Source organism: Triticum urartu, chromosome 5A (assembly GCF_056163025.1).
Source record: "Triticum urartu cultivar PI428250 chromosome 5A, HENAU_Tu73, whole genome shotgun sequence".
Classification (NCBI taxonomy): Eukaryota; Viridiplantae; Streptophyta; class Magnoliopsida; order Poales; family Poaceae; genus Triticum; species Triticum urartu.
Window position 1 is genome coordinate 602,087,718 of NC_141877.1, and position 11,542 is coordinate 602,099,259.

Consider the following 11,542-nt stretch of genomic DNA (forward strand, 5'->3'; position numbering starts at 1 on the left):
ACGTTGTTCCCTTTGTCATCGGTATGTTACTTGCCCGAGATTCGATCGTCGGTATTCCAATACCTAGTTCAATCTCGTTACCGGCAAGTCTCTTTACTCGTTCTGTAATACATCATCCCGCAACTAACTCATCTAGTTGCAATACTTGCAAGGCTTAAGTGATGTGCATTACCGAGAGGGCCCAGAGATACCTCTCCGACAATCGGAGTGACAAATCCTAATCTCGAAATACGCCAACCCAACATCTACCTTTGGAGACACCTGTAATGCTCCTTTATAATCACCCAGTAACGTTGTGACGTTTGGTAGCACCCAAAGTGTTCCTCCGGCAAACGGGAGTTGCATAATCACATAGTCATAGGAACATGTATAAGTCATGAAGAAAGCAATAGCAACTCACTAAACGATCGGGTGCTAAGCTAATGGAATGGGTCATGTCAATCAGATCATTCAACTAATGATGTGACCTCGTTAATCAAATAACAACTCATTGTTCATGGTTAGGAAACATAACCATCTTTGATTAACGAGCTAGTCAAGTAGAGGCATACTAGTGACACTTTGTTTGTCTATGTATTCACACATGTATTATGTTTTCGGTTAATACAATTCTAGCATGAATAATAAACATTTATCATGATTATAAGGAAATAATTAATAACTTTATTATTGCCTCTAGGGCATATTTCCTTCAGTCTACCTCGCCCTCTTGCTCTCCTGTGCTTCTGGTCTTGGCGTTGCCTTGGTTGCCTCGTGTTTTGGCTTCTTTCTGGCTTCCCTCCTCTACCCTACTAAGTGTGGCCGTGGCGCGCGGCTCTGACTGCCCGTGCACAAGTAAAGGGGTCAAAAGAAGAGCCCCTACTTTTGTACACCGACACGCCGCTGACCGCTCCGTCGTGCTCGTGAGCTGGAACCTTCCCGTCAGCTTGTCCCCGTGCAGCGGGGAAACAACAGCGGGGCGCGACCGTGTGGGATGACCTGAGTCTGGGGCGCACGACATGGCTGGTGCTCGAGGGACTTGGCCTGTCCGGCGCGGGGGTGCTCTCGCCGCTCAGCTCCTCCAGCCGTGTCGCCCCCATCTGCTTTGCCGCGCAGACGTGCAAGTTGCCCCTCCGTTTCTGTGGTGAGATGCTCGCGAAGGAGCTCACCGACGGCAAGAAGACGGCTGCCAACTGCCGCTTGTGCATCACCGACTAGTCACGGTACGGAGGAGACGTGCCTGTCTTCTGGTGGTGGTCCTCCCGCTCCACCTTGGGCGCGAGGTGGCGCCGTCTCCGCCTACACCCGAACACACATCTGAAAGGATTGGGACAGAGGATAGATATAACAGGTGGGCCAACCTAGTCAGTGAAAGTAATGGTAGATCCTGGTCAGGATCATTTATTTCCTGATACGCCAAACGGATCCAGGGTCTAGATTGACGGGGATCTACGAGTAGAGGGTATCGATTTTAGGGATTTAGACGTGAGGGTTTATTTACGCGATAATACTACAGGCACGGAGTAAAACAATGGGCTATTACGGACCTCTCCCGCGTCCCCTCCACTAATTGGCCCCCTGATTTTCACGGATGGGCCCGCCTCATTAAACCAATTCTCAGCCAATCGATGATAATCACCCCGTAACCAGTCCGTGAGTCTAGCATCTCTCAAATTTACGTCGCACTCTACAATCCAATAATGCTAAACATACAAAGAGTTACACGCAATAACTCCCCCCCCCTCCCCCCCCCCCCCCCAACCCCCCATGATTTTCAGAGGGGATGGGCCGCCTCCCCACCTATTGACTAATCAAATTAACCCTCTTTGTAAAACCTTGTAAATTGTTTGTACGTGTAGCATTACTCCTCTACAATCTTGGGAGTTTAAAATAGACTTCACACTTGTACATACGTAGTACGTGTACTACGCGGGTGGCCAGCCATTCCATTCAAGTCGATCGCACGCACGTACAGCTCTGGCTATCTCGGGCGCGTGCATGCCCACGCCTTTACTGCCCTGCCGGCCCGCGGTCGCTCACCCGATCAGCACGCCCACACGCGCGCGTCAATGCGCGGCCGCGACGCTGCCGGCGCCCTGCGCGGAGCCCACGCCCACGCACGCACCCACCGCGCGCCACCGGTCGGCCTCGCGACGCACGTACGGCGCCACGTCCACGCGTGCGTGCCTCGCGGCCACGGGCACGGGCGCACGTCGCCGCGCGCCACCAGCGCCGCCGCCGTCCGGACCCCCGAGTTATCTCCCGGTCTGTGCCAGCGCCGCGTGCCGGGCCTCGCTCGCCCTAGCTCCTGGCGTGGAGCGCGCGCGCGCACATGGCCGATGGGCTCCGCCTCCGTCGTCGCCGCGCCACCAGCGCCGCCGCCGTCCGGCCCCCCGCAATTATCTCCCGGTCGTCCGCGCCAGCGCCAGCGCCGCGTGCCCTAGCCCCTGGCGTGGAGCGCGCGCGCATGTGCGTGTGCTCCCGTGTCGGCCACGAACCCCCTTGGCACAGATCAGCGGCGAGCGAGCACGTAATTACATACAGTAGCAGTACACGCCTGGGCACAGTTATCGCTCGGTCGATCGTCTGCCGGCGCGGCGCGGCGTCCGTGCTCGATCGGCTGCGCTGTCGCGCTCTAGCGCCTGGCGTGGAGCGCGCGCGTGCTCGTCTAGGCCAGGCCATAAACCCTCTTGCCAAAGCTTGGCGACAAGGCGGGCGGTAAGAACCTGCACGTACGTGGCTGGGTGTGAGTGAGCGAGCGAGCGCGTGATGGAGATGGAGCCACGGGGGTAGGTTTGTCCTCAGTTTCTTCATGGTTTGTAGGCTTTCAACTTTTCTGGTCAGGGAATTAAGCACCTATATATCCAGGCAAATGGTCCGGTTTATGCCGTGACTGCTTAGCCGGGACAGGACATGCGATAACAGGCCGCGACAACAGAATTTGACTCCTCTTTTGACAGTTAGTACTAACACCTACTCCTAACCGCCTACCAGTGCTCTGCTCTACTCTGTAAGAGATTATGCTGGAGTATATAGCTACTGAATGCATAAGTAATTGACCGTTCTCTAAAATACTTCCTCTATACACAAATATAAGACGTTTTAGATCGCTTGCAGAGGGAGTAGGCCAAAGTGAAAGATACAGAGGCATTAACAGTCTTCTCCGTTTATCATGTTATTACACAGAAAAAAAAACACTTCAGTAACCCCATAAGGTTGTGCGGTGCAAGAAAATCTTCACAATGCGGGGCCTCTCAAGTTTCTCACCATGGCAGCCTTAATGACAATCATTTGCACACAACTCTTCGTCAAACAACTGATCAAAAAGCCGACTACACGTGGACTGCAGACCTCAAAGTCCTGCTGAACAAAGGGAAGAAAGATATTGTATCATTGGGAAGTGCATCTTCATCTTCCTCATGGGCACTTGGATTTGACTCGTTTGAACATCTCTTTCAAGTCCGTCGAGCAAAAGTACTTCCTCCGGAATTTGTGAACAATGGTAATATTGACCCTCCCGGTCTTTCTTGACGGTTATTATGCTGCCGTTGATGAGATTACTTTTGCTCCCTGCGGATTCTTTCAGTCTCGCCAGAGAGGAAGGTATGCTTCCTGATGTGTTGTTATGTGCCACATTCAAGTAGAGGAGTCTGGACAGATTTGTGGACTGCCTGGGAAGGTGATCAAAACTGGTTTGATCGCGGAACCGACATCTAGGCTTGGCATTTTCTCATCCATCCATGTGGAGTATGTTGCGAGAAAGGTCTAGAAAACTTAAACGATGCGACATTTCGGAGGACATTTGTGAATTTTCCTGATGACTTGTTATTCTTCGATACTAGAATCGACAAGAAACAACCAAAATGAACATAATATGTGATGGGGACCCTATGTGATATGGATAGCCATGTACCATCCTCTGGGCATCTTGGAAAATCTCCTGTCAGCTGATTCTTGGACAGGTCCAATTCCAACAAACCATTCAAAACATAGGCATGAAAAAAAAATCCATGTTCCCCACCAAAAAGAAAAACAGAACAAAAAAAATAAAGAGAAACAACAAGTTCACTGTAGTCTGTAGATGTGGGAAAGTCGGTGAATGATTGTTCCTTCATTTGTTTTAAGTAAAAAAGGGACATGAAAAACCAGATTCAGACAAGCAAAACTAACAGAAATCACGCATAAAGCACTTCAAATTCACGTACTTCTTCGTACACAGAACCACTGTCTAAAAGCATCAACTGTTGCGGCAGTTCCTCATTCCAGCAAAACACGACATATAAAACCCGACATAGTTCTTATGACATAAAATTTAGACCAAGTTACATGAAACTCTCCTCCTTCCAGCTACAGAACTCGAGCTTTTAACAATTATACATACAGCAAAGCAGTGCTCTGCTCTGCGTGACAATAGCTAGTGAATGCAGCCATGGAATGCTTAAGTAATTGACCGTAAAATAAACCATATTAAAGATACAGACGCATCAAACATGTACTACTCCCTCATTTAGCATCCCGGTGGCCTGGTGGGTGAACCTAACCATCTGACCTTGGCTCAGTTCACATTCTGGTGGTTAGTCGATGGTCAATATCTTAGAGCATCCGCATCTGGACCTTTCATACCCGTCTCAAATATTCAGACAGGTTATCTGATCACTGACCGGTAGAAAAAATACGACCCAACCGGACCTCTCAAGCCGTGGTCAAACGCCTAGGCTGACCAGCACCTCTCATTATCCAGCCCAAATACATGGCGGATATGGGGAGGCCCGGGCGCGTCCGCCTGATAGGCCCGGTCCACCACCGACGCTATAGCTACCCACAAAAGCCCCAATCCGTGCGCCTCGCTGCGAACCCTAGCTCACTCTCTCTCGCTCCGTCCTCTCCTCTCCCTCTCCAATTCCGATCCCATCCACTATGATGCCCAGCTCCGACGGCGACTCCGGCTCCGAGCTCAACTATGAGGAGGAGATGGCCCTCTGCATTGCGCTGGAGCGGTCCAAGGTGGAGACCGGCGCCAGTTCGGCGGCGCAGCGCGGATGCCGAAGCTGGACCCTCCCGGCCCGCGCGCAGCGACACCAGGAGAACGCAGTCCGCACCGCCCCAGCGCCATCTCCATTCCTCGCCGGCTGCTCCTCCTCACGGGCAGCGGTCAGAGCTAGTGCCCGCGACGCCGACCCGCACGCGCACTCCGAAATCTGAGGCGCGTGCCACGAGAGGCAGCGTGCACGAGAGAGGGACGCGGCGGAGCAGTCCGCACGCCGCCGACCCGCACGCGCACTCCGGAATCGAAGGCACACGCCGCGAGAGGCAGCGTGCACGAGAAAGGGACGCAGCGGAGCAGTCCGTGCGCCGCCGCCGCGGGATGGAGGACCCTGACAAGGTCAGGCGGCTCCTCGCATGAGTCTACCGCCGTTCCCTAACGGTTGCGAAGACGGACGCTCGCCGTCTCCGATGAAAGAACGTCAAGGCGCTCCGGCTTGCTATTGAGCAGTCGGAACGCGAGGCGAAGAAGGCAACGGCGGAGGCGGCTCGGGTCGCCAAGCTGAAGCGGGAGCAGGACCGGGCGGTCCGTCGGATGAAGGGGCTCATCATCCTCTCCGACTCCGACAACGACAACGGTGACAGTTGCACCTCCTCGTCGGACGACAAAGACTCTCCTTCAGACGCGGACGCCTACAGTTGTGCCGGTGAAAGAACTTGTCCGGTGACTAACTAAGATGATCATTTGGATGTGGTTTGTTAGGGCCTGTTCTCCACTTCTCTAAAACTTCTCTGATTCAGCTTCTGAACTTGGCTTCTCACTTCACCTGGCGCTTGGAATTCGTTCGGCAGCAAAAGAGCTTCTCGAGCGCTCGCAAGTCGCTCCAGCAGGGTTTCAGCCCAGCTAGTGGGCCTGCAGGCCTGCTCATCCCAGCTCAGGCTGGCTGGGAACAGCCCATTGCGGGGCAAAGTGCAGCCCACAGGCGTACATGGAGATAGAGAAAGGATGGCTGGGCTGATTTCTATCCTTTTTTTTTCGAGGTGCAATTTCCTGCGATTTTGTGGCTGTACAGAGAGCTATCCAGAGAGCTTTTTTTATAACTGTAGTGTTCAAAATATAGCACAAATGTATTTCTATCCTTATCCATTTTTAGAGGAGCAATTTCCTGAGACTTTGTGGCTGTACAGATAGTGTACAGAGAGATATCCAGAGAGCTATTTTAGGAACTGTAGTGTTCAAAGTACAACACATAAGTATTTTTCATAATATCACAAATATTCCCAGTTAAGACAAGTTATAATAAAGATGAATGACTCGTTTTTTCATGTGTCATACAACAAAAGCTTCAAGAACATACTGTGTCAATTTGCATATAAAGTTTGCAAATCAAAATGGTCACACATCTAAAGACATGAACATGCATGATTACTTCACCAACTTAGAGCAATGGCGGTAGCTAGTTCGTGTCTAAACAAATCCATGTTAGGACCACTTTCCGCCGGTGTTGAAACATCCGATGCATTTGGAGGAATGACATACTTCTTGTATCTCTCCGGAATAGTTGGAACATAATCCGGATCCCTCTCACACCGAAGAAAATGAAGATCCTCTTTGTCATGGAGACGAACGTAGTTGTGTAGTGTCATGGTAGCCGCAATAATCATTTTTTGTGTGCTAATCGAGTAGTTTGGCATCTTGAGCAAGATTTGCCATTTCATCTTCCACACACCAAAGGTTCTCTCTATGCTATTGCGCTTGGAGGAGTGGATCCGGTTGAACTTCTCTACAGGAGTAGTTGGAGGTGCACCTCTCTGGAAGTCGGGGACGTGATAGCGTTCTCCTTTGTACGGTGTTAGATAGCCATCTCGATTAGGATAACCGGCATCTACAAGGTAATACTTGCCTACACAAAGCAAAAACAAACATGATTGTGAGTTCGAGGATATGTTACATAAGTTGCAATAACAAGAAATACTAACCCTTCGGAGGATGTGGGAATGTGTCCTTGTCATTTTCAATTGCATGGAATAGCACACTTGTATCATGCATAGAACCCGGTTGTCCAATTGAAGCGTAGGTGAAATGCATATCAAAGTCACATACTGCCATCACATTTTGTGTTGTTGCACCGGTTCTTCCTATGTACCTTATTTTTGAAGGTCCTTCCGGAATAGAAGCCCTAATATGTGTCCCATCTATTGCACCAATGCAATCTTTGAGATGAGGGTAAGCCCTTTTGTCACGCTTAATCCTATCATGGACGATGTGAAAATTTGGGTCTTGAGGCCTAATGTAGTGAGATGACATCTTGACCACACATTGTAGAACCTCATGGAACTTACGGTGCACTGTATCTGCTCCATGTTTGAAACGGTTTTGGATTCTCCTGTTTGATTCACCCCCCCCCCCCAATGTCCACAAGAACATAGCAAGAGACTCATAAGTCGTAACAAAGCATGTTTCTTTGAGGCCATACTCCGCCACCAACTTGTCATGAAGATCAAAGAACACATTTGCATTCATTCTCAACATTGTATACGTCTCCCCGGGTGTACCAATAGTCTCCCGCAACCATTCAAATCCACTCAACCTAGATGTCCTAGGATCGGCCTTCATGACCCAACTTTTACAATACCTCCCAACTATGGATGACACACCTGAATAAAGCATGATCATATCATGTTGATATTGAAGAACCATAGCTTTCTTTCTTTCATAATTAGTGTCATCATCACTTAATTTCACTATCCGATGACATCTGCAAATAAACAACCGTCAACATATGAAACACAAGTCAGCACCAATTGGATCAAGAATATGAACATAAAAGATGGTTCCACAATGCATTCATAAAAAGCAAATAGTAGGTTCAACAACATGGACATAAAAGATGGTTCCACAAAATGCATTCATAAATAGCTCACAATAGGTTCAACAACATAAATGATGAAATGGTACCAAGCACTAGTTTCAAGTTCAACATAAAAGATAACCGGCCATCACACATAGATGGAATGGTAGACATGTAAACTAGTTCCCATACTTCAAGTCATACTTCCTGCGCAACCAACTCTTCCGGGACTCAAGAGGAATGTAAAGAAACATCTCCCTTTGAGCCCTCTTCACAAACAACTCGCTAGCCATGAAGAACTCATCGGTACCGACTGTTGCACCACAAGCAATGACTTCATCCATGACCGAGTTCACACAGTTTGCCTCATCTTGCTTCATGAAAGACTGAAATGAAGAGTGAGAAGCCTCGGCAATGTCACCAATTCTTGTAACTTGGTCACACATCACTTGTGCGGTCTTTGGTTTCTTGTTCTTCTCCGGAATGATGATCCCAAGCCTCACTTTAGATGAAGTAGGTGTTGCTTGAGATGCTTCTTCTCCGGTGTCATCCAAATCAAGATCTTCGATGTCATCAATATGGATGGCGGCTTTCACCGCCGCACTAGAGTGGGGAGGTATGCCAGAAGAGGGATTCCAATGGTCAGTACCATCACTTGTGATATCTCCAAATATAACCCGCAAGTTTTCTGCATTAGCAAGTCCTTTCTTCTTGAACTTGCCACAACCTCTAATGTTCTGTAATAAAACAAAGAAAACACATTATTAGTAAATAAAATGGTACAGAGGAATTAAGATATGCGATACATCAGCAAGAGAACTCACAATTTTAGCCTTTTTCCACCACTCGTCATCTTGTGACACGGTGTTGTTCACATAGTCCCATCCGGCTCCGGTCTCCCGGAACTTGAGTTTCTTGAATAGGCTGAAATCACCTTTAAGCTTGTCCCATTTGTTTTTCAATTGCGTATATGTGTAGTCCAGCCCAGTTCTCATCTTAAATTGCTTTCCACACTCATCAAACGCATTTGGTGTCAGATAATTGCCTGGCCTATTTCCGGCTTTCACTTGCTCAGCAAACAACTCGGAGATAATCCGAGTGTTTTCAACACTCTATTCAGCAGCCATTCAGCAGCTCACTTCACATATAAAGGAGTAAACTTATTAAAAAAATGCACATTCAGCAGCAACTTACTACACACATGGCAGAATTGTTGCACACATATAGCACTACAGAGCCACCAAAATTTTTGCACACATATATGTTGCTTTCACACATATAGCACATTCAGTAGGAATAAAAATTGCACAATTATCAGCAACCTAGTGCACACACACGCTGCTTTCACACATATAGCACTACACAGCCAACAAAACATTTACATATTATGCAGCCATAGCACCCAATTTGCATCAACAATACAACCTATAGGACCCAATAATGCTATACTACCATGCAAAACACAGGGAAGAAGGCAAGGGAGCACACGTTGAGGTTTGGGGGAGGGGGCTCGGTCGCCGGGGTGCTGCTCCTGCTCGGGAGGGCGTCTCGGCCGTCAATGGCGTGGGGGTGCGCTGCTCCTTCCCATGGGGTCGCTGCTCCTCCCTTACGGCGGGAACGGTGGCGGCGAGTAAGGGAATCGGAGGGACAAGGCCTGGGAAGGCTGGATCTGTACGCAGAAGAGTAGTTCCGGCCGGCGACGGGGGAGGGGGGGGGGCGGCGGCGGCGGTGAGGGTTTCGTGAGGAACAGAACAAGAGAGAGAGAGAGGAAGAGATATGGTGCGCTGTGGGATGGGTACACCTGTTCGAGCGAGGAAGAGAAGGCTGAAACGTTTTCCTTGGCGGTGGCATTCTCCTCGTAAATAAGTGGAACTTCTGTTTCGGGAAAACGTGGAGCTGGGAAAAGCTCGCTCCACCAAATTGCACTACGGCCCAGTAACGCTTCGAGAATCTAGCTTCTCTCCGGAAAACCGTTCGGGCCGGATTCACTCCGAGAATTTCAGAAGCCTGAAGCTGGATAGATTCAGAACGGGTCCTTAATATCCTTTGTAGCCGATCTTGTGTTCGTTTGCAACTGATTTTTTTGTCCATTGTTTGATCACGTAGAGTAGATCAACGTTGCATATGTAATATGGATATAAGACGCCGGATATAAAATACGTACGCAGATGCAAAATACAAATATGAGGCATGCTCTCAGTCAGTGTCTACAGATATGCCCTGGCGTGTCCATGGGCGTTTGAGGTGCCGGGTTTCCTCATCGTGGATGTACTTACATGCCCTTAGTCCTAACCAGGGTGACATGCTAGAAAGACGTGGCGAAGAAATTGATCGCAAGTGGAGACTAGTACTACTGGTCTAAGAAAGCGTGGCAGAGAAACAAACAGCATCCACACACACGCACACTTGTGCCGATCGCGAGGCACAACCATGTCAATTCCTGCGCCGTACGGACGACACACCACAAAAATTCTCCATGTACCACTACGATGGTGATGTATGTAGTCGCAGTGTGCGTGTCGTGCATCGGCCGCGACTAATTCCATGGGCATGAAGCCCACGCACACGTACATACGTGAGTGGTCCTTCCGCCAGGCACGCACGGAACAAGTCCCGCGCGTACATACATACATACTTTTTTCATTTTAAATCACTCGTCGTGGTTTTAGTACAAATACAGTTACATATGTACTGCGCAGGTAGCCAGACATTCACGTCGATCCTATACAAGCAAGCGGTCAAAGGGGGCTAGGGATGATTTGGCGTACACCAGTCCCGTACGTACATACTACGTGCGCTGATACAGTTACATACGTACTTCCTTCGTTTCTAAATATTTGTCTTTTTAAAGATGTTAAATAGACTACCACATACGGATGTATATAGACATATTTTAAAGTGTAGATTCACTCGGTTTGCTTTGTATGTAGTCATTTGTTAAAATTTCTAAAAATACAAATATTTAGAAACGGAGCGAGTACATAGTACGCAGGTGGACATGCATTCACGTCGATCGCACGGGCGTACAGCTCTGGCTAGTTGGGGCGTGTGCATGCATGCCCACGTACGTCGTCTTTACTGGCCTTGCCGGGCCGCGGTCGCTCGCCGAATCAACACGCCCACACGTACGCGCGCGTCAATGCGCGGCCGCGACGTTGCCGGCACCCACCTCGCGCCATCAGCCTCGCGGGCGCACGTACGGCGCCCGCGTGCGTGCGTGCGTGCCTCGCGGCCACGGGCACGGGCGCACGTCGACGTCGCCGGGCGCCACCAGCGAGTTATCTCCCGGTCTGTGCCAGCGCCGCGTGCCGGGCCTCGCTCGCCCTAGCTCCTGGCGTGGAGCGCGCGCGCACATGGCCGATGGGCTCCGCCTCCGTCGTCGTCGCGCCACCAGCACCAGCGCCGCCGCCGTCCGCCCCCCTGCAATTATCTCCCGGTCGTCCGCGCCAGCGCCAGCGCCGCGTGCCCTAGCCCCTGGCGTGGAGCGCGCGCGCATGTGCGTGTGCTCCCGTGTCGGCCACGAACCCCCTTGCCCTTGGCGCAGCTCGGCGACGAGCGAGCGCATGATTACATTAGTAACAGTGCACGCCTGGGCACCGTTAACGCTCGGTCGATCGTCTGCCGGCGCTGTGTCCGTAATCGGCTGCGGTGTTGCGCTCTAGCTCATGGCGTGGAGCGCGCGCGTGCGCGTCTACGCTAGGCTATAAACCCTCTTGCCAAAGCTCGGC

General features: G+C 50.4%; 2 protein-coding genes across 2 annotated transcripts; both read right to left on the reverse strand.

The window, feature by feature from the left end:
- Positions 1-6,248: 6,248 nt before the first annotated feature.
- On the reverse strand, positions 6,249-7,708 carry LOC147973240 (protein ANTAGONIST OF LIKE HETEROCHROMATIN PROTEIN 1-like). The gene is made up of 2 exons (XM_087521990.1): positions 6,943-7,708; positions 6,249-6,866 (listed from the first exon to the last, which is right to left on the reverse strand). Exons 1-2 carry the CDS (start codon positions 7,661-7,663, stop codon positions 6,394-6,396), a joined length of 1,194 nt encoding a protein of 397 aa, XP_087378116.1. The 5' UTR covers positions 7,664-7,708; the 3' UTR covers positions 6,249-6,393.
- A 139-nt stretch (positions 7,709-7,847) lies between these two features.
- On the reverse strand, positions 7,848-9,575 carry LOC125510966 (L10-interacting MYB domain-containing protein-like). The gene is made up of 3 exons (XM_048676251.2): positions 9,303-9,575; positions 8,639-8,952; positions 7,848-8,551 (listed from the first exon to the last, which is right to left on the reverse strand). The coding sequence occupies exons 2-3, from the start codon at positions 8,807-8,809 to the stop codon at positions 7,994-7,996; spliced, it is 729 nt and encodes a 242-aa protein (XP_048532208.1). The 5' UTR covers positions 8,810-8,952; positions 9,303-9,575; the 3' UTR covers positions 7,848-7,993.
- Between the last annotated feature and the right edge of the window lie 1,967 nt (positions 9,576-11,542).